At 40.9% G+C, this 24,013-nt stretch overlaps 1 protein-coding gene across 4 annotated transcripts in view; it reads right to left on the bottom strand.

The window, feature by feature from the left end:
* Positions 1-24,013, bottom strand: part of LOC129731596 (discoidin domain-containing receptor 2) — a 682,978-nt gene that overhangs the window by 15,557 nt on the left and 643,408 nt on the right. For all 4 annotated transcript variants that reach the window (XR_008729043.1, XM_055691707.1, XM_055691706.1 and 1 more), the window contains 2 exons: positions 8,852-9,011; positions 8,538-8,687 (listed from right to left, as the gene is read on the bottom strand). Coding sequence is in view for 3 of the 4 variants with exons in the window: in XM_055691707.1 (XP_055547682.1) it covers positions 8,538-8,687; positions 8,852-9,011 (310 nt within the window). In the remaining variant the exon portion in view is untranslated. The remainder of the gene's footprint in view (positions 1-8,537; positions 8,688-8,851; positions 9,012-24,013) is intronic.

The raw sequence follows: 24,013 nt of genomic DNA, 5'->3' as shown, positions 1-24,013 counted from the left end.
CGCGTATGGACTCGATACACAGCAGCAGCACCGCTTTGCTTTGGTTGCCCGAGATGGCAGACAAACATTGCGAGCAATGTATGCATTAGAAATTGATCCCTTTCATTTGAATCAAAACACGTCCCAGAGTTCGAAGTGGAAGAAATAAAACCTATATATATTGACGAACATAATACCAGTCGGAATATCGATATAAGTTCGAGTAGAATGCAATGTATGTATGGTTTGCAGAAGACACAGCAAACAATGAGCATTGTATGGCGAAAGTAGAGAGGATACTTCTATTTTGTTCAGGTTTTCCAGCTCACTTTAGTAGTCAAGCTTGGCTTAGATCTGGTTTCTCAAATAATTTTAAATTTAAATTTTGAACGTTATGACGATTTTGGAAAAATGTTGACTGCCCAAAGACACGTGCTTTTTATTTTTTAAATGACTAAAAAGTAATAAAGGTATATCGAACAGAACAGTAAAAACGAGCACACGAAATTAACTGCATCGCGTTCACCGCGTGAAAAGCCAACGTCAATTTCGGTTAAGCTGTATATATGAAAAGGAATAAATTCAATTTGTTGCCTAATTTTCCTCAGCGAACCTCTTCTAGGTCTTGGGTTGATTTCGAGCACTAAGACGAGAAGATAGGCTAACGGCGGTAGCAGAAGTGTATCAAATTCAAATTGAATTTATTCCTCGCAATCGCAGGAAGTCTACCAGAAAATGAACGTAAGAAAAAGGGGAGTTGCGTAAACAGGGAAAGAGTTCCGTGTTGTGTTTATTACATTTCACAAATCGAATCGATGCCAATATATTGGTGCTGAACAGGTAAGTAGAAAAAAATATATTCAATTGTGTTAACTCTTTGGTAGATCCTTTTATTCGTTGCATGGGGGATTTTTTCCGTATTGGACAAGCAAGACCAGGTTTTGTGTAAGCGAAAACCGATTATAGGGGTTGAGTTATTGACAGTAACTTTGAAAGATGTGGCGTTTTAACTAAATTCATACTAAAAAACAAGACAGCCGTAGCCGTTGCATAACAAAATAGTTGATCAATCAATAAAATTACACTGCAAAGTTGGTTGATGCAAAACCACCGCAATATTATACGAAATAGAGGCATTTTTCATTACTCCCCATGCATTTTTCGATAAATTGAATAATCGATACCATTACAATAGAAAGGATGGTAATCACGCTTATTTTGAATATTTTCTCCTGAACTCCTGATAACTGGAAGATCACAATAATTGATTACGTTCCGAACATTTGCGCATACAATCTTAAAAAAATATTTCTGACCATTCCGATACATTCGGTTTGTTTGGTGGAGTGGAAATCTCTGGCACTGGCCTTCCCATTAAGTGTAACGGCTGGCTCTCGTGTTGATTGATAGTTTTTGGGTTCATCGAATCTAAGTGGTGAACTTTTAAGAGTAGTAATTGCAAAAAAACAAAGTCATAGACAAGTGTAAAACTCGTTTCATATATTTTTCCACCATTTACAACACGATCACCAGCAAAGTAGAATCGAATTCGGGCCTACCGCTTTCTGCCAGACACATTTCACTTTGGCTCAGCACCGGAAGTGAAGGGATAATCGTTGAACGAAAAGGCGAAGCACTTCCTGTGATGACTCGCTGCAGGTATGCTGCTATGTGGCATTAGTGTCCCGTTTAAAATTCCGACCATTTGCTGCCGTCGTTTCCGCATACTCGTACTTCACCGTCACTACACTTTGGAGTGCTCTTTTCGTTGGTTTTTGGGTTGCCTGCTTCATGGACAGCTTCTTCAATGATGCTTCATTTTCATTCAGATGACATCGTTAGGCGCGGAGGCGGAATAAGGTGAAGGTATTCTAAGTAAATGCACTCCATTTTATTAGAACTGAAACCTAACATTAAAATAAAAGTCAACCCTTATTTTCTTCGTAAACAAACAGGAGCTTCTTATACCACATGTGCTGAGTATAATTTTCTTCCGGCGCACATTTTACACATTATGCTATTTCATCATTCGACAGCAAGTCTTCATATTCTCCATCTTGTGCGCTTCATTGTTTTCCAGTTGCACAAGCCTTTGGGCATTATGCTACGGTACGGCAACACCGGATTATAAGCTTAACGCGAAGAGTAATAAATATTAAATTACACTATGAATAATGATAATCTTGTAGTGCATCATCTGCCACCACGCACTCACACAGACACAAATTAGAACTACTTCTTCATAATGGCGACACGTCCCTCCGCAGTACAGTCTACCGTCGCCAGCAGCAACGGGAGGCTCCAGTTTGGAGGCTTAATCAGGGAATTAACAGCTTCCCCGTGGTGTCACACAATTAGTTCCCACTTACAGCAGCCAGGAAGAGCCACATGTTGCCAGTAGGGCTCACTCTTATTTACTCAGCGACAATTGAAACGCGACTAATTAGCCGGCCGAAATACAGTTTGGAAAGGTAAATTGAAAGTTTTTATCTCCCACACACTTCGCTATCCTCTTTCACCGGCAGAAGCTACCACGGTTGAGACCTTAATCTTCTCTTCCGCTGGATTCTCATGAATAGGAAAGTAGTTACGGCTCTTGTCTGCTCTTTCGTTAAACTGCCAATTATCACCCGACACCGGATTCAGACCCGCAGCAGTGGTGGCGGCTGTGGTTCTACATAGCCCAAACCACGATTACTGACTATCTCGTCTGGCTGCGTCAATGACGAATTTCTAGTTTAGCCATCTCCACCTCCAGTAGTAGTGGTAGTAAGACAAGACGACGGAACACGGGAGAGGGGTCATGAATTATTAATTACCAATTTACATAAATTAGAGACAGTTTAATTTGGAATATAATTGCTTCTAGAGAAAACTTTGCACTGACTTTGTGCGACGTTACGGGATATCGAGGAGCACTCACTGCAGCCGGAAAGTTGGTGTTTCGTGCTACGCAAGTTTAAAAATTTTGTTTCTTTTCTTACTTGCAAAGTTGTGATAGCATCGTCTAGCAAATGATGTAACGTAAATGTACGCAGTTCAGCTGCCACAAGTGTTGACATCTAATGCTACAATTTGATTTTTTTTTTCAAATGTTCAATCAGTGGCGCCGACAAAGGTGAACGAGGCGTCAGTTTCGTCATACAAGGAAAACAGATGGAGCGTGTCATTAGGAGGAGGTTCATCAGTGACCACTTATGTGTATTGAGAACCAGGGGTTGATTCTTCAATTACAGTCTGATCAATGTTTACGCACCGACAAAGAACAAAACCGATGACGTGAATGGGAAGTTCTATGAGCTCTTTGTCCAAACATACAGAGAGTGTCCAAAACATGATATAAATATCGTCATTGAAGACAAAAACGTACAGGTTGAACGGAAGCAATTCTGTAGCCGCCGGAAATGAAAATGGCCTGAGCTTAGTGAACTTCGTTGCAGCCAGAGGTATGGCAATTTGTATCACATACTTTGCCCGAAGAAAACGCGCTTGGTAACACCCTAATCGACCATATTCTGCTTGAGGGTTGGCATGTCTCAGACGCCATCAATGTGTGGACCTTCCGAGGACTGGCTGGCCAACGTATACAACTCAAGCACTTCGAGGAGGATACGGTTAGTCTTTCAAAGGCACCTCCGAGATATGATCAGCAATACAGCGCGAGAGGTTTTATGTCAACCGCAAGGTTCGTACGCAACACGTACTTTGCTGCGGAGTGTCAAAAGGTGACGGGCGACAAAAATTGAGCCCGTGATCGCACGATGGTGACCGCAAATCGTGTGCCACATCATATGAGCGAGAGTTATCGAGAAGCTAGAGGCTTCACCAATAAAAAAAAACACGGATGAACTTTTGCAGAGGCGGAAGTATGAATCTATAGGCACGACACGAGAAGTTTTTAAAAAGTTGTAAGGTAACCAAATGACAGGTGCGGACTCCAAGTGAGACCGTACAATCGCAAATTAAAGTCATCGAAGGCATAGCGGATCATCAAACTCCTGAGTGATTTTCAATAACTATCCGAGCTGTTGATTTGTCTTATCAATCACAAACTGCTGATGCTGTCGAAAGGCTCAGAGACAAGCTGAATGCCAAGATCTTTTACGATTTCCACACGATCCAACGTATGACCAGCGCTTGTTCAGCTACAATTCAGTATATATACAGCCAATGTAAAATTGTTAATGAAATAAACTGGAACTAGATGTACGGGTTAAATCGATACGTATGCATGTATGTCAAAAAAGATGAATTGGCAACGCGTTCTACAAGCAACCTCATGAGCATAAGTTCGAGATTCGAAACTGGCAGTAAAGTATTTATTTTTATCGTAGCTGTAATAAAGCTGAAAAAGCACTTTTTCAGAGAGACAGAATGTACGATTTTAGCCATGAAATTGTCATATAGGCGCTTATTTAAGCTATAGCTACTATTTAAGCCAGCTACTGTAGGCTGTGAAAGAGCTTTTTCTACAAGCTGTACAAAGAATGAATAATCGCTTCTATAGAATCTATCAGCATGTATAAAAGTTGTTCAAATGGCTGAGTTATTTCGTACTAAGCCCTTGTTCGGCTATTTTGGAAGTTGAATGTAACAAGTAGCTAATTTAGTTTTCCAAAACCGACTGATTAGGAGCTGAATAAACACTTATAAACATATTATTCGACCGATGTTCAGCTGTTAGTTGAATAAGATTAGTTATAAAAGCGCTTATTTAGCCAAAAAATGTTTCTTGGGTACTAGTAGGAAGCGTGTAGTGCGTCGATTCTTGGTATTCTCGTAACTCTCGTGACGTGTGACAACGATATTAGACGCGAGGTGAGGAGACGGAAGCAGAACCTTTTATGATTTACGTAGGCAGCAGATCGTGGTAGTTCTGCGGGTGTTGGTGCTGCGGTGGAGATGGATGAGGATATTTTCGAAGTGGTCGACGAGTTTGTTTATCTTGGTACTTTCGTGGCATGTGACAACGAGGTGAATCGCGAGTTGAAGAGACGGATTGCGGCAATGAATAGGGCTTATTACACGCTGATATTGTCAAGCTGATGAAACACAACAGGTTACAGTGGGCTGGCCGCGTAGCACGAATGGCACGAGCTGGTTGTGTGCTGTCGACGAGGATGCCAGAGTAGCGGGTGTAAGGAGAGACTGGAGAGGAGCAATCCAAGATCGAGTTTTGTGGAGACGTATTCTGGGTTCGGTATAGGATCTCAACCATCTGTCGCCATAAAAGTAAGTGAAAGAGGCAGCAGATATCCCGCTGTTTACTTGTCCGCATGAAATTTGCACCCACTAGGGCGCTGATCTCCCGATGATACTCTGCGACCATGAGTGTTGGTCGATGAAGGAGGCCAACTGGCGAGCACTTGCAGTCCTCAAACTAAGATTCTGCGTTCAACACTTGGCGGGAAACTGGAGAATGAAGTGCACATGGCATGATTGTCAAAGAAGTAACCAGCGAAGATCATATTCAGCAGAGAGCCCGACCTCGTGGATGTGGGGTGAGTATGAGGATGCCCAATCGGCGGGTGTTTGAGGAGTCTGTAGAAGACCTGGAGACGTATTCTGGATTCGTCAGTGAGACGTTTACGACCTGTCGCCATAAAAGTAACAATTAAGTAAGCAAACAAATCGCTACCTTCAACAATAGCTGAGAACAGCTGTGAAAAATTGTGTTTATACATGCTAATTTCATCTGAGTGATATTCTAACTTTTATTCTAGGTTAGCGTGCTGGTAGAGATTACCAGAGATAGCAAAATTATAATTATTGTATTTCGCATCTATAAACGTATAGAGAACAAGTTATTCTAGCATAAATTATAGAATTTTATATACATTATCAACCTTTACCCTCTAGTGCCCAATGCCGCCATTTGGCGAGCTTCAGTCAAACCTCTAAAAAGTGTTTTTAATGATTCATAGTGATTTTACCGAAGCCCGTCTAGAAATTAACTTGGGCACTGGAGGGTTAAGTTAGAAATCGCTCCATTGAGTTTTGCAACATCCAGTTTGAATGTTGCAACAGCATCCAGAAAGCTCAAACTTGTTCAGAAGATTAAGGGCTATTGGTTAGTGGATAGTTTAGTGCAAAATTTCACCGCTATGTGGCGCAAGTGAGCTCGTAATTCGTCGTACCTTCATTTATCTCTTAATTCCGACCATCTAGACTGTTGTGGTTCCTAGCAAACTTATTCAGAAGATCAAAAACTTCTGAATTGTGGAGTTCAGTGCGGAGCTCTACCACGACGTGGCACTAGTGTGCATGCAATTGTTCGTATTTTGATTTCAACTTATGCCGTGGTCCTTATTGAGCTTGAACTTGACTTGAACGACCGCACATTTCGTAGTTACTGCTCCGTGATGGATCTGAGCTAGTGAAGTTGCACAAAGAACCACGTTTTTGCCAGAGACCGAGGTTTACCTCTGCATCTCTAACGACTATAACGGAAAAGAAGATTATTTTTGTCACTGTGCTCAGTGACGAAATTTTATAATTTTACCGCCCATATAGAGACTCTACTGCTCCAGGAGTGTCGCCAATTATAATTGCCTGGAGAGGTATTCATTGAACTGTGTGTGACCTTTTTTAATTTCTGAACCCATGTTTTTATGTTCCTTTGTCACCGAACGGTCTGATTGTCGCTTGGCAAAGCGTACTCCGTAACCTTGAGGCAACGCGCTCCTCTATCAATGTACCCCGTGAATATATTTTTTTGAGTTGCAGTCTTTGGTCAGTGCCGTCTTTTGTATTTGGTCATTTCAGGTTGTTCGGTAGCCGGAAATTGACACCCTGGATTTCGAAATGGCGCCTGGGGTCGATTGTTGCCTCTGTGCGTCATCTTGACTTCGGAAATATTTACAGTGGGTCATATTAGGCTGTTTTCCAGACCCCGGATGCAGATACATGGGTTTATTCTCAGGCTCCCCACCACGTACCCTTCCTTCAATCTGAATTCTACAGTACCTGCAGTACTCACCGTCTAACAAAAATAAGTCCCTATTATAATAAAACTGGTGTGAGTATCGTAAGGAAGTTCTTTCCAGGGAATTCTTATTTGGCGATATTGTTAGGATAGACAGAGGTTCGGTATAGAGTAGTGAGCTTGAAAGTTCTTTCCAGGGAATTCTTATTTGGCGATATTGTTAGGATAGACAGAGGTTCGGTATAGAGTAGTGAGCTTGAAACGGACAGGTAAAACTTACACACAAGCACGGATATGAATGATGAGCGTATCACTTACTTCAATAGTGATACTGCCAATAATATGAAGTGCAGAAAACACCTGTGAAATATCACAATAGATCTAATCTCTGGTCGCAGTGATGAGTCCACATAGAAAAAAAGGACCCCGGAAGCCACCATTTTAAATTACAAAAAGGCGTATGGAGCCCATTTTTAAACTCTGGGTATTACTTTAATGATGCTTAATTTTTCGAGGTGTTGCAATACTCAGTGAAGCGATTGGGAATCTAATTGCTCAATGACAAAGTTTTTGTGTGACGTGAACGATTACTTTATGGCTTTTATGGCTGGAATCATTTCAATTACTCTACATTTTCTCTTATTTTATTGGTTTAAAACAGGCGTTCTATTCCTGTCCTGAGTCCTGAGAAGAATTCGTAGAGGCAGAGATAAGCACGTTGTTGTTAAATGCTGATTATTTCTAACTCGCACAACATTTTTCCTCAGTATTTGATTTGCACAATCAAATATGAATAAAGTTTAAGGAGATTCTACAAATAGCTCGTAGTAATGCTTTACTATAAACTGAATTTGTCAGATTGCGTCGCAGTGTAAAAATTGGAAATGTATAGCAGAGTTATCGGACGACCTGCGTAAAAATATGTTACATGCTTATCATAATTAATATTGTATAGGACCAATTTGGTGATAAATAAATCGAATACATAACTTTAACGCTTATCAACATTGACTACTAATAATTTATAAGCTCAAGCTAGACAGGCTTGGTTAAGCAACTGATGATTGGCTTTTCAGGGGTTTTTATCCCTTCCCACAATTTACCGTTTCAACTGCATGTCGTTGCATCAGATTGAGAACTGTTTAATCATTTGGAGCACATGCTAGATGAACCGTCACACCGCCTGTAGTTCATTGCTAATGAATGAAACTGCCATCACTGATAATTTTAGCTGGATGGATTGGCTGTCCTTCAACCCTAGAGCCATCAGCAGCGACAATACCATGTGGATAGCGCAATATCATATGCAAATTATAACGACTTTTGCGGCTCTGGGCTTTGACCGCAAATATCGACTCGGGGCCATCTTGCACACATGTAGATACGGTGCGACTGCAGTTTCCGGTCCAGTGAATAATTGATTGGTTTTATATATGCCGGGTGTCACATTCTCAGCTTCTGGTTTCACCCTGCGCCGCTACTCACTCTGTTCACTGTTATCGATATATTCAATAAGCCCCCTTTTCCGTAAGCTCATCCTCTAGGACGAGCCCGAAACCGCTTTTCACCCCGGTGATAAGTCAGAAGTCAGCAGTATCCTGAACTATAATTAAAATCAAATTAAAATGCTTACGTGTTTCTTGTTGTCCTGGTACGTGTGTCCAATATTCTCGATCAGCTTCTCGTCGCTCAGGTTCTCGAAGGGTTGCTCCCGGGCAAACGTGAGGATTTCCCACAGCGTCACGGCGAACGCCCACACGTCAGACTTGGATGTAAACTTGCCCTGCAAGTGCGAGTGCGTATGTGGCGAGAATTGAATTAATTAGCATCGAAAAGCAAACACATAATCCGCAGCGTCTCTCGGCTCCGGTCCGTTTTGTTCCGTCCCGTCCCGTTTCGGGATGGTCAGGACAACCGGGCAACACGTTGGCACAAGCGCATACTTACCATCAGTACGCTCTCCCATGCCATCCACCGGATTGGCATCGGTTGTGATTGTCTTCCAGCTCCCTCCAGGTGACAGTAGTCTGCGGGATATGCAATGCGGTTTATCACAGTTCCTAGTGTACAGATTTTTATCTCCAGTTGTGGTCCTACTAAACAACTCCTGCAAGTAGAGGATGCAATAAATGGATTAGGTGGCGGTTAATTAGCGAAGGCTAGAATTGGATTGGGATTTATTTAAATATTGCGATTGTTTGCGCTCAATTCTTTATTTTTCTTTTCATGGAAAGACATTTTTTGTGTTAGTGTTTTGTACTCTTAAATAAGAATGTTTTGCAATGACGTAAATACGTAATTATTCTTTCTATGGGTATTAGATATGTAAATACGAATCTGATACCAATAAGAAGAATAATTTGTATAATACAAATTTAGTCAATCCGATTGAAATCAGTACTTACACTTTGTGTGTCTAATGTCAATCTAGGCATATCTTTCAAAGTACTCAGCCCACGTACTGACGATTCCTAGATGATGTTTTCTGTTAATTGAAAACACTTTTTACTAGATTAAGTGCAAGATTAAATGCAAGATTGCAGTGTTACTATGTAACACGAAGTTTAGTAAACTTGCTAATTGGGAAACAAGAAACAAAAATCTGCTAGGAAGATGGAGAAAATTTATCGACCGAAATGGCACTGGAACACATTCCGGCTAATTAGAAGTGTAATGCAATTTCATAATATTAAGCGATTTTATTTCCTCAATTGGTTAGTTACATTGCATTTTCTCCGTGTTCCGCCGTTACTTTATTTACTGAGTGGGTGACTTACTTCGCGCAACGCTACGCTGCCCCAGTGTGGTTGTGCCATATTTCCTGCTCCGAGAAGTTTCGCTACAAAACTTTCATTCCCTGTGTGGAATTAAAATTCTCTCAACTCCTCGCCGTCCGTCGGAACGCCTTTTTCCCTTCCAGTCAATCTTGTTGTTGTTCAGTTGAAGAGCTCAAACCCATGATGATTTATAGCAGTTCTCGCAGCTCATGACGCTGTTTGGTGGAATCTCGGCCAAAATTATGATTATTTTAAATCTGCCCTTCATCTTCCATTCCATTCATTGCCGCCTGCTAATGGTGATGCTGCTGCTGCTGCTTTCGGAAGGAGAGTTTTGCAGGTGATGAATGGACTTCATTATTCGCGCATCTCGTTAAAAGTACACCATTATGCAATCTGTTTTCCTCCGTTGATTTGCTTTTTTCACTAGCAAATGCAGATCCATTACCTTCTTCCAGTGCGCCCTTCTGACTGACTGGATCGTACATAGTAGTTGGCTTGTAGTTTGTGTTTGGATCGGAATTGCAATGCAATGCTGCCGCTGTTGCTGAGACCGTCTGGTGGACTCCAGAATCCGTGGATCGTCACAACCCAACTGCTGATCCAGCCATTAAGCCATTAACGGTCGGGAGGTATCAGTTTGCTGTTGCCGCTGCAACCGGTCGGTGGTGGTGATATTGGTAGCGTGGCGGTAGGGCAAACTTTAAGCGGGCAAGGTTGATTTGAAAAACGACTTTCTGCACTTTCTAAAGAAGGCGAGAGGATTCATTATGATTGTGATTTATATCCTTCTCGAACTGGTCGGACCCAACTGAGGCACAGCTTCCTGTCATCAACCCCGCGAAGTCTGTCGACTGCGGTAAATAAAATAGCTTTGAACTGTAGGCGAAGTAGTGGAGGAGAGTGAAGGAGAGCTATTCTGGCTAGCTGCAAGCTGTGCAGTGGCAGAGATAAATCATATAATTTAAGTTGATTTCGGGTAGATTTTATTTGAGGCAGGAAGGGGCTAATTTGAATAATAATTTCCTATGTTTAACGTTTTCAATCAACGAAATTGTTCGAGATTTTAGAATGAAGGGTTCATGAATGGTATGATTTATAGTTCTAAAATACCTGAGTCATTTGGGTTCGGGTTTTCACATTTTCAAATTAACATCAGTTTACTAAAACTTCTATTTTATATCATTGATACATAAGAGAATAGAGGATTGATTGTTTATGACAATTGTTGATTGAAAATTTAAGATTTGCATCACGCACTTTTGGAGTGTTCATTTATCATTTTCGTTAGAGTATAGACTGTTCCGAAAATTATAAATACATCTTCTTTCTTGAATAAAACAAAAAATACAGGATTTTTCGGGTCATTTTATTCTGAAATATAGATAATAAGTGTTTTTTTTCCAGTTTCAATTCAAGTTGGGATTATTTTTCGTAGGATACGCGAGTTCTCTAACTTTTCTTTTAACACCACTCATAAGCTTTTGCACAGTGTGTTCTCCGACCATTTTTACCACTTTAAGCCAATCTTTTTTAAATTTTTCAACACTGTCCGCTGGTTTGACATATTTCCTCAGCTTTGCCTTGGTCAAAGCCCAAAAAGTTTCAATAGGGCGAATTTCAGGGCAGTTTGGAGAATTCATCTCCTTTGGGACACATGTGTCATTATTTGTTTTATACCACCCTAGTGCATCCTTAGAGTAATGGCAGGAAGCAAGATCAGGCCAAAAGATTGGAGGATTGTTATGCTGCTTAACCATGGGTAACAATCTCTTATGCAAACACTCTTTCACGTAATTTTTACCATTCATTGTGTCATTCGTAATGAATGGACGAGATATTTTCCTACATTCACAAATGGCCTGCCAAACCATTACCTTCTTGCCGAATTTTTCGGTGTAAATGGCTTTCACTGGTCCAGGGACATCCTTTTTCTTCGGTGATGTATTAAATTGCGGTCCTGGCAGAGTCTTATAGTCCAGTTTTATGTAGGTTTCGTCATCCCTGATAACACACCCCATTTTTTTGGTCAGAAGTTTGTCATAAAGCTTCCGAGCTCCCGGTTTCACAGATTCAGCTTGTTTTGGATTTCGTTTTGGCTGCTTCTGCTTCCGACGGGTCTGCAGACCCATTTTTCCCTTGGCACGCATAACGTTACTCGCCGAGGTTCCAAGCTTTCTCGCCACATCTCGTAATGATGGGTCTGCAGACCCATTCTTCCCTTGGCACGCATAACGTTACTCGCCGAGGTTCCAAGCTTTCTCGCCACATCTCGTACTGATACTGAAGGATGCCGCTTGTAGTATTCCTTAACCTTTTTGTCCATTGTGGGATCAACAGGCCCGGGTTTTCTATCACGTCTTGGGGCATCAGTAAATGTGCACTTTTCACAATACTCCCGCAATGCGGTTTGAACTGCTCCGACACTTATATCTTCTTCTCTGGCTAATTTTCTTATAGAAAGATCACTCACGGTGCCCCATTTGTGCACAATTCGTTTTCTTTGCTCGGGAGAAAAGCCACGCATTTTCAAAATTTCGCACTAAATGTTAGAAAAAATGACAGCATCTGTTTCTTTTAGATGTAAACAACAGGACGCAGCCAACGTTTGGTTGAATACTGCACGTTATTTGAAATGACGGTTGATCGTAAGTGTATTTATAATTATCGGAACGGTCTATAACGAAGAATAGAGCGGAGAATAGCGTTAGCTCTTTGCTTCTTTATCACCGGAGAACATGTGTCAGAACAGACTAATAGACACTGGAGCCTAGCTGTATCGCTACGAAACACTTTCATTTCAGGTTTCCGACGCACAATCTTATACATTTTTGTGATTCCCAATTTGACACATGCACGTTCGCTAGCGCTGCTGTCGAAATGAAAAACGTGGTGCAAACACGGCAGCAGATGGTGCTAGTGTTTGTTACGTAAACTACTGTTACCATCGATGATTTTATTAAAAAATTGCTCTCTGATACTAATAAAGAAGGGAATGTGATGTGAAAAAAAAATCAAATTAAAAAAAAATCTGTGAATCTAATCAAGGTCTCTAACCAGAGCAAATTAAGGAGTAATACCAGGTTTGGTAACAAGGTTACCAGGCCGGAGTTCTAGTGTCAATGTAGTAGTCTGAGTAGAAGAAGTCTGAAAGCGTAAGAACGTAAGAAGAACACTCTTAGGGTGAAATGGGACGGAATCCAAGCATTATTTCATCATTGTTAACAGTACATGGTCACCAAATATTTATTTATAAAATTTATAAATGTCATAAAATTCAACAGAGTCATAACAATTTAAACATTTGTCAGTCTGCTGCTGGCAGTGCTGACAACACGGGCGCAAAATTTGACACACGCAGTGAAAACTAGTAAAAAGCAAAAACAGGAATGTTGCGAGGCGCTACACTTTAGAAGCAGCCCATTCCGGTCGATTTTTCGCGGAAATTAGTTACGATCGCATTGTTTATTAGTGTAAAAAGAAAAGTATACTTAGTTTGACTGGTTACGCGACGCTTACGTGCCGGTATTGTATCAATGACATTTTATGAGGCATTCCCGAAATCCGGTAGTATGCAGGAGGAAGCCATCGGTCCTCCGTCCCGTTTCACGTTAAAGATGGCTGGAGGAGCATTCGATCCGCCATAGTCAGCCCTGCTATAGCGCTACTAGGCACAAGGACTCCGGTTTATAGACAGGTTTGACGGCGAATGCAAACAATTAGTCGAGGAGAAGAACGCATCACGAGCGAGAATGCTGCAAAAACTCAGTTCTCTGAATGAAGAAATGCCAACAAGAAGACCGAAATCTCGTTGCGGTGGAAGACCTTTAAAAAGTTAACGACATATGGACCAAGCTCGTTACCGATGATATCGAATGCTATACATTTTATTAGGTTTTGTAAACTATCATTGTCAGCTTTTAAATGGTTATTTTTGTTATGTAGATTAAAGAAGGCTCCAAATTATTGTTTAGGCATAAGTTAATTTAAGCTATATTTAACAGTAAAATTTCAACTATCCTATTTAGTCATCCAGCCTTTAATTGAGTTAAAAACTACTCATGAAGTCGAAAAAAAAAAATTGTACAGATCATAAAAAAGACGGCAATAAACCCCATTAAAAATACACCTAGGGGCCAGACACCTTTATTTTCATGAAAAATATTTCGCTAATATTATACGATATTGGTTGATATATTTTGATCTTTATCGTTTATCTGTCAATTGACATCCTCCAACGATAATGTAACGCTTGATGTAACGGCAATGGGCTATGGGTGCCCGAAATTGGAATACTTTTTAATATTGAATATTGGGAATATTTCGCAATATATCAATAGTGTCTTACCTTTAGTACTACACTTTTATTTCACTTCACTTTTTAATTCTATCACTTTTCACTTTTCACTTACCACTTGCAAACGCGCATTTCAACACTTACAAAGCGCCTTCTTCAGTGCTTAGATGGACTGCTGGAGCTAGAGCAGTCCATCTAAGCACTGAAGAAGGCGCTATGTAAGCGTTGAAATGCGCATTTGCAAGTGGTAAGTAAAAAGTGAAAAGTGAGAGAATTGAAAAGTAAAATGGAATAAAAGTGTAGTGTAAAATTGGGGAGATTCTGTCAACAGCTCGCGTAAGAAATAATGAATTGCCCATTAAAAATACCCAACCCTGAAAAATGATACCACTAACAACTCAACAACTCGGAACAATTTCAGTGCAATGGGCAGGCGAATATTTGCCCGAGCACGACTGTATCCTGTTTATGGTAACGAGGGAGACAGAGAAGGATAGATTGAGAGAAAGACGAAGAAAGTCGATCGAAGAGTTGGAAGTTAACTTCGGCGGACTGAGACTCGTTGTTGCCTACTCCGCTCTGTTGGATTGTTATATCTAAACTGAAGCAATCGAAAGCTACAAGAGTCCCGATCAAGAAACGATCTAGTGAGTGTCACCAGAGATCGATATTCCCGCAGAACTGCTGGATTACAAAAGGAAGATTCCCCACCCGAGCACGTTTTGTTCCACGTGCCGTTGGATTTGAGTTGTAGGGCGTGATTAACTATCAACGCTACGTGAAACGACAGCAGAAGGCGATCAGAGCCGAATGGATCTCGGCCGGCAGCTGGAAGAATTAAGGCGTATGAAATTAGAACATCGTTGCGTTACACGTATTCGGAGGAGGGCACGGACGTTCTGGAGGAGAGGGTCCGAAGTGATCCGGTTGAGTCTAGCCCCCTTTTCTCGAGGCCTAAGCCGATGGGCTTCCCCTTTGTCTACGAGCACGGTGGATAGGGCAAAAGTTACACCAATCAGCAAGGCGACGGCCATTGTAGAATAGCGCCATTCATCACTGTGATTCCGCTACAGGTATGTCGTTTTGTGTCACCCTTCTTCGCTCGCATGCATGTTCCAGTCATCAGTTCCTGACGGTCGCAACGCACCACTTTACCCATGGAATTCATTGAATATAAGTAAATAAAATGATCTGTTTTGTATCCTTTATCTACCACTGAGCCTTGTATGCTTTTCTTGCGTTTCTAGTTTCTAGAGTTAGTTATCTTAAGTCCTCCTCAAAAAGTGATGGAAAGCCGACCCTAGAGTCCATGTAACCTCTGAGCTTGTCGTTTGTTACAAGCTAGCCAAGAAACTGATCAGCTTCCGAAAAGGCTACGTGCCGCAAGCCGATATGTGTAGGAGCTTGCACGGCAACCTCCTCACGAACGAGTGTGAGGTGATCGAAAGGTGGAAGAAGCACTACGATAGGCATCTGAACGGCAATGCAGTAGAGCGGGAGGACGGTGTGGCAATTGATCTTTGTGCACGAGCAGAGGACAACAGAATTCTAGCCTCTGGTCTCCTGAGTGTGAGGAGGGATATTGGTCAACTGACAAACAATAAAGCTGCTGGAGCGATACAACTTGCCAGCAAGCTTTTGAAATAGGGTGGAGAAATACTGGTTAGAACCGTCATTGCCAAGGTTTGGGAGGAAGAACGAGTATCGGAGGAGTGAGTGGACGCTAAAGTGCTGTGGTGCACTGAAAGCGTGATTCCTGCCACCAGAGATCAGCTACTCGCGGTTCGGCAGGTTATGCAGAAATCAAGACCAGCTGAGGTAGATTGTGCACGACTACGGATTTTCGGACAAACTAAGGCGATTGGCCCAAGCGCGAGGTTTAAGGCAAGGCAATAGTATCTCGTGGCAACTTTGTTTTGTTCATAAAACATTTATTTGACACGGCACAATATTTCGTGCTTACGGTTTGATATTGCTCTGGAAGGCGTGATTAAAAGAGCGGGGATTAAAAATGACATTGTGGCGCGGACCTATGTAAAGATGGCGGATGCGTACATCGGACAGTAGGCTGAAGTCAAACGAATTGATCTGGTCATTAATGCCTCGAAAACGAGGTACACGTAAGGAAGACATTCAAGAGAAGACAGTGCCAACCGGTAGTCCTTTATGGTTATCAGAAACGGACTACGCTCGTGGAGGACCACAGTGCCCTTGCAGTTTCCCAGCGTACCATCTTCGGAAGATGGAAAACGAAACGTGGAGAAGTCGAATGAGCCACGAACTGCCAGCGCTGCTTGGGAGGTCCACATCGCTGGGATTGACTGGTTTCGAGAACGTTTCTCCTCATTTTTGCTTGAAAACTGAAAATACCCGCTGTGGCAAAGCTCAAACCACACACGCGGTGGTGTGGTGGGTTCAGCTCTTTTGTCTTTCTATTAAGCAACTGTAAAAGGGTACGCGAGTTTCTGCTTGCAAGTAGGAATACTCGACTAAACTTGCTCGACAAGGAGTGCTTGAAAAAATGTGCTCAAAAACGAGAAAAAAAAATGGTGGAACTGCGAAATCCTTTGGTAAGTTTTCTACAGCAGTGTAATGTAAGACCAACCGAAGAAAACCTCTACCGAAGTAGTTCGAAATATTTTTTGTCCCTCCGCAATCATCACATCTTGAAACAATTGTCTACGGCTGGCCGTGCTCGTGAGTAGGGAAGTAGATGCGAGTAGGAGACTAGACGCGAGTGTGTGATTTTGGTAGTGAATGCGAGTTCGCGTTCGTCCGAAGAAACTCGTGTGAATCAAAATTTATTTTTGAGAAAGGAAGAAAGCTTAAAAGAACGAGAAAAAGCTTGAATGCAGAATACTTCAGTGTGTGTTTTCGGTAGCAACGAGAACCTCATTTAATGTGTTGCATGCTGTTTATGAGCGAGATTGACAACAGTGATGGACGATCCACCGCGAGTGGAACTTTAACGGAACATTTACCTCATGTCAAGAACATTTAGTTATGGTGCAGTATCCTTTGAAATAGGCTGGAAATATCTCGAAAAAATATAGCATATTTAGTGTGACCATCCCTTATCTGATTCGGCTGACTGTAGTAATTAAAAAAAATATCAGAGATGTTGTATATAGTATGTTTAGTTTAAAGAAAATCAAGAATTGAAATCTTGCGTAGGTTGGTGACACTTGAGTAATCAGACAGATATTTTAACTGATGTATACATGTACAATCAGGACCATGTTTCAGTCTTTGTCAGGGTATGTAGTTCATTACACTTTCGTTCAAAGGCTAGCTAACATTGTGAGTGAATTCTCCGTGGGCCCCAGAAAGTACGAATTTCAGTCAATATGACTGATGTCTGACGCCAAAACTGGGTTTAAAATTCTAAGCTATTCCTGCTTCTATCATAGGATACGACAACATATCGTAGCTAATCAGAATTTCGTACCAGTTTTTTGAATGAGTCGGTATAAACCACAGATATTCTTAATGGTGGATGGGTTTGGAGGCCACAAATAATTCAGTTACTTCAATCACTCTCACAGGTCAAAATTGGCAGTTTTAAAATATAGTTTCAAAATTTATCATTCGAGCATGACAATGCGGCATGCAATTGATGCATCGTCTACAATTGTGAGTCCTGGCAGGGCGGTGACATTTTATTCAGTTCTATGTTCTTGTTTTATGATTTTCCTAGCTTTTGGACAAATGTTGATATACATAAGTAACTTTTATTTAATTATGTTGAAATCGTTTTGGGCGTGAAAATAGTTCACGACAACTGAACTTTGATTGCAAATATTTTGGCATTTTAATAATAAACTTGGAACTCTGTTTTGTTTAATATGCTTATTTGCATTTTTTTAAGTTTTTGGGCTATGAATGCATGTAACTTTGTCAGTTTTTATATTCAGTAGGTGTCTTTTGTGCGAAACGTCGTGTCGCGTATGCGTCGGTAGGAGAAAATGGAGCGGTCGTCCATAATGCCCCGGTGAAACGCATTATCGGCCCGGGTGAGTTTTGTTTATCTAGGGGTTTCCGGAGTGCAGTGGGCACGCTATTGTTCACTTCGGGGAAGTCAGCTCAGTTTCGCGCACGTTATTTTGACAGCGCTCAGTGTAACTATCTTAATACAGCGGTTTCGGAGCTCAATGACCATTACATCGTTTAATGCTCTGGTGTGCCTTGTGGGTTTTTTTACTCGCTCTAACGGTTCTTTGAGCTGGTACCAGTAGTTTGCGTTCGGCGTGCGGTGCGTTTTACGAAATTCATTCGTTTCGAGGTAAATTTTAATAGTTCACGGGAAGAAACGCGAAGTTTGGTGTGATACAGACTGTTAACGATTGGTTGCCGATGATACCTAGAAACTTCGATTCTCCTATATGCCGATACAGCGATCGTGATGCGGTTCTATTTATATCGTCTTCTGATGGCCGGTTGCGCAGAGACCGAGAAATATCCATATCGGGCGCGAATTTGTGTAGAAAAGATCGCACCATCAACCTCGATGGATCCAGATCAATTCCTTTCCACTAACACTAATTCCTTCCTTTGATACTTGTGGATGATGCAGAGGATTCCTCGGTCTCTAGTAGCAACAAGTATTAAACTAACACTCCCGATATCCCTTCCTCTATTGATCTGCATTGGGCGTGGCCAGCTACGTTATTGACCAGTGAAAAGAAAAATCACCAGGAATTGTACACTGAAAATGGCTTGCTACTCCTAGGCACCATTTTGACGGTTCTTTGTGCAATTTCAGCTGATTCTGGTCAATCGCGGGCAACACACGGGCGATCAAATATGCTATGCTATGCTATGCTATGCTATAATTCAGTTACTTCAACTCTGTATTTAACTGTTCGACAAAAGCGATAAAAATAACCGTGCAGCTCAAACTAAAAAAAGAAGCCTAAAACTTTTCAACCATTCCTGTATATTTTAGAGTCTCTAGAAAGCTCGGAAGTGCATAAGGTCTCCAGGGACTTAAATGAAGTTTTACCGTGAGCAAACGCAGAAATAATGAACCCGATGAGCAAATACTTTGTGGCATTTTAATGCACTTCCGAGCTGGTAAATGACTTTAAAATTCACAAGAACGGATGAAAAACTATAATCTTCAATTTTATCCAGTTTGAGCTCTCAAACCTGTGTTGAAAACTGGTCGACAGAAGCGGGGAAAAATTGCGCTAGAGCTCAGCCTGGAAAATTGTAAGAATATAGCTTTTAACCGTTTCTGTGAGATTTAACTAAAGTGCTCCCGTGAGCAAACGTAGTAGCGATGAACCTGGCGAGCGTTTATTCTGGAGCGTTTTAACGCACTTTCGAGCAGGCTAGGGGATACAAAATTCTTAGGAACGGTTAACCTATAGTGGATAGAATGTATTTACACGAGGCTCTATGATTACATAGTCTATAAGACCTGATCTTCAAAATTTCAGATTGTTAAAAAATAATTTCCTGATATCATTCAATTAAATTGGAAGATCAAACGTCACAATAGCTTCTGTTTCAGTTAGTATTTGGCAGTTTCTTTTTCATTTACTGCAGCGCCTCCAGTTGTCACAGCGATAAACTATCTAAGTGTTTTGATCCATACGGTTTGTTGAATTTTATCAATATTGAAGCACACATTTGAGCGTTATCGATGATGGAGCGCGAAAACCGGGAAAAAATTTCCACCATCACGTTGAAAAGCCATCTTTGTAAAAAAGACATATAAAATTTCCAAGATCGACTGCGAATATTGTAATCAAACGTTACCGCGAGACCCAAACATTGGAGGTGAAATAAATAACCGGAATCATAGAGAAAGTTCGAGCTGTCCACAGCAATCTTGGAATTTCTTGGGATGAAAAAGGTGCGAACAACAGTACAGTTCGGAAAATTTGTATTCGAGAAGACTTATCAGAAAACTCCCAACAAGACGCTGAATTTAAACCTGGTTGTCAAAACTGGTGCAAGGAAGCTGCATGAGTTAGTGTTGACCAAGTACACAATGATGATAGATTTTTATTAGAAAGATATCTATCAAACTATCAAATTTTCCGAATTTTCGTCTCATCGAGTGATAACAATAAAAAATTATGCAGGCCATACAGAAAAGTGGTGGAACCAGATGGCAAATAAGGTACTATGCGGAAAATGTTGGATGGGATCACAAAACATGTTTGAAAATTCATCCGAACAGCTGATGATAATTTTCACGTTTTTTTTTAACAAAAAAACCTACAATTTTTTGCTACCTTTGAGAAGGAAAGTGAACAAACATTGTTGTTAGTAAAAGGGCAGGTAGCTTAATGCGAATTTATATTTCAACAATAACTGAATGCGCTTTTTTATTGCTGAACTAAATTGTTATGAAAAATTACCACACACTACAAAAATACTCACACTTTTCTCATTTTTTTCCGGCAAAACACATACAACTCTTTTTTTTTAATAATGTAGTACAAGTAAATAGTAAAGTAAATCGAATGAAATACACTAAAAGTTATTCCTTTGCATGAAATAAAAACTATTCAGTGAGTGATCATTACTACATAGAACTTTCAGGTGGAATTTTCACTCCGGCCGTTCATCGTGGGCAATAAAAAAAAGCAAAAATATGCGTCCTCCGAGTTAGACGCTAGGTGCCATGGGCTGTATGGTTTCAGGTCAACGAGTTGTGCTGTTTAGGCCCAAGCTTGGGCTTGATTTATGATGGCCAGACATGAGAGGTAAAATTGCTTGCACCCTCGTAAAGTTGAAAAGGTAGTTTGAGAATATATAATACGAAAAATGTTTCGAGCGAAAGGGAGAAAAAAATTGCTGTAAACATGTTCGCAGGTGGACTCGTTTGGATAACCTAGTTTGTGAATTGGCCAGCAGAGCAAAATAACCATTGAAATTTTAAATCGTGGCCAGTCATCGACATATTGTTCTTGCTCGGTTATAACACGAAAGATTTCGGAAACTTAATTCTTGCGTGAACTGTGAGTATTCGCAGAAAATCTTATTAACCCAATCACGGCCTGTGATTAACACGCAGTAAACACATCGTGAGCATTCAGGAAAAAAGGATTCCCAAGTTAGCATTCATAAACCGAATCCGATTACTTCGCCTTCATTCCATTTAGCGCGTGGTGTCATCTCATGAATGCAATGTTTCTCTTCCTTCGTTTCGGAACGGCTGTTTTGGAAATATATTACAGCGGGCCGGGCTTTGTGTACGAAACCCGCGGATGAGTGGCTTGGAAACCGCACGATGCCTGTTGCCCGCGGCGAAGGAAGCGTCCATGAGTACGGCTCGACTTAGTGTATGGCATAAATCAACTCTCCAACACTCCGGATTAATTATTCAGAGCTGACCGCGTGGAATAATTCATTCGGCGAAGAAGTAAGCATATCAATTTTCAGAAACGTCAGCTAAACCAAACCGAGCCCGGGTCGGTTTTCGGAAATCTGCTGCCAGGATGGCGATAGAGCATCGAGCATCACAGAGCCGGCCGACGGCGACGACACGCGAAATCGATTGGATTGTTCCACGATCTTTCATGGTGCGGGTGGAAAGTGGTGGTTTTATAATAAATTAAATTCTAAATAAATAAACGCGTATTTATTTCGTTGAGTGCAACTTCCAATCTCATTGCATTGGGCGCAGCAACAGCAGCAGCGGTCGCACTTGCGAAGCCGTAGCCAACCATCGGATGGTGTGCCATAAATTATATAGCGAATCCAAATTTACCCAAATCCGGGAAGTGGGGTAGAATGTATTTTTTTTATTGCGTGGAAGATACCAGCTGGACTTGCTGTGAGAGCTTCTCTTAAGTGCGTATCATCATGTAAATGTGTGTTTTATTTGTATGATTTGGCTGCGGGAATTCTTGAATACAAAATAGATTAATCTCGGTATTCGGTTCTTGAAGTTTCAGTGGTATGTGAGGCCATAATAATTTATTATAGGTGAGTAAAAAAATGTTTATCTTTACATGATTATTCAAAAACTATGACTAGACACCAGTTTAGTACCACAAAGAGTGACATTTGGTTTAGAGTGTTTATGTAGACGATTGAAGTTTAATAATTCAAAATAATGAACAATGAAAGTGCATTGTGGAGTAATGTCAAACCCAGTAATTTTTAAAACACGTCTTCACCAAACATATTCGAAGCAAATTCAGTGTCGTAATTCGTGAACGTCGTCGGAGGAGGTCGGTATGATCGAAGGTGATTTCCGTGCGAACCACATTTCACCATCCGGGCCGCCTTCTCGATTATGATCTGTTTTGCAGCGATGCGATGGTTGTCCAACTACAAACTGCGATATGATGCACGTTTGCTCGCCATTCACTAGCGGTGATGCAGTAAAGCTGGGGAAAATCTCACCCAACTGAAGCATAAAAGAGTGCAATATACTTGATTGGATATTTTATTAACGTAATCTGCAATATGGACAGTTATGATGCTTTTGCTTGCACAGTTCTGTACTTTGTTTGGACGGTGGTGATGAGTAACAGCTTAGGCGAGTATCGTGGCACCAGGGGGCGACAAGCGCGGGGGTAGAAATTGCCCTCTTAACGACCTCCGTGTGCGATAAATTACTAAAATAAATTACGGTACACTTTTATTCTGTGAATAGCCTTATTGGTGGCAATCAAAACAAACAGAGCACATGGCGAACTGCTTTGCGGTTTGCTGAGCGAACTGAAAACCTCGGTAAGTAATTGAAGTGCAGAAAATCGATTGGACTCAATCGGGTCAACATAGGTCTAATTGAATCCACGATATCGATTAAAGAAAATCAAATCGAACGAACGAACAGTGCTTGTGAGAGAACGTTTGTCTGATTGAGTTAGGAAAGGAAGTCTTTCTCGCATAGTAGATATGCCAATGAGAGAATCATCTTAGTATAGAAAATGTTTAAGGAAAATAAATGTAATTTCTCATCAGATGGATGCCTGTTTGGTTGATATGAAATATTTGTTTTTTTATGTATTTTAATTTTAAAGAGTCAACCCTTGTTAAAAATAAAATTTCGATATCGAAAACTTTTAAAACAATAGCATGTCGAATGCTTCAAACAAGTCTTTTACATTTCCGATGAGTAACTGAGCGATCACATAAACACAACAGATAGGTAGCTATTGCAATTTTTGGAGTATCGGAGTATTGATTCACTGGTTTCTCATTCCACTTAAGTATTCTAGGCTACAGCGAAAGTGAATAATTTTTTTAAGAGAGATAAATTCAAACTTGACGGCATTGAGTACATTTTTATAAGGAAATATAAAATCACTAAAGCAGAACACACAATTTTTTTATCAGAAATTTGCTGTATCACAAAACGTAACATTGCTGGTGAAATATTACAAAGAGCAATCGAATTATATTATTTGTACATCTCTACTGTTATTACATATGCAACTAAGTTCTCGCTATGAGTTAATAGATGGTGCTAGCAGTAAGTGCTGGTCGATTTTGACGTATCGTAATTGTAATGAAGCAAACTAAGACATATTGCAAACAAACCGCTTCAACACGTTGTATTTTTTTTGTGTTTATTTTTTTGTGGTGTAGTCGCCATTTGAGGCAAGTGTTACTTTTTTTTATCTGATTTAAGAAAACGGCGGTTGAGTGCTTCGGGTGTTAGAAAAGTTCACGAAAATGCTGCCCTAAATGAAACAACGTGCCGTGATTGATTGCGTCGCATTGAACAAATTACCGTTTTTCCGATGTTTACTTTCCGCGCTAAGGTAGGCCTTAGCGAAACCTTCGAAGACAGAGGAATTGCTTCTTGAAAATTCATGGATAATGCAGGAACAGCTTGCTTTCGGTATCAGGAGTTAACTGCCAAATCGTTTCCAAACGATTGCATGCTTTAGGAATGATTCAAAAACAACATTCCTTAGCACTACGCGAAAAACAGCCACAATACGGGCGGAGAAGGAATCCACGATTTACAACACGATTGCTCGGTCTCATGATGTAGGGTCTATGGCCAACAACAAAAATTGAACCGAAGACGCGGAACAGGCTCCTCCAAGTGGATGAAAT

Source organism: Wyeomyia smithii, chromosome 3 (genome assembly GCF_029784165.1).
Source record: "Wyeomyia smithii strain HCP4-BCI-WySm-NY-G18 chromosome 3, ASM2978416v1, whole genome shotgun sequence".
NCBI lineage: Eukaryota > Metazoa > Arthropoda > Insecta > Diptera > Culicidae > Wyeomyia > Wyeomyia smithii.
Note: the sequence above shows the minus strand (reverse complement) of the source record. Positions and strands in the feature narration are given on the sequence as shown.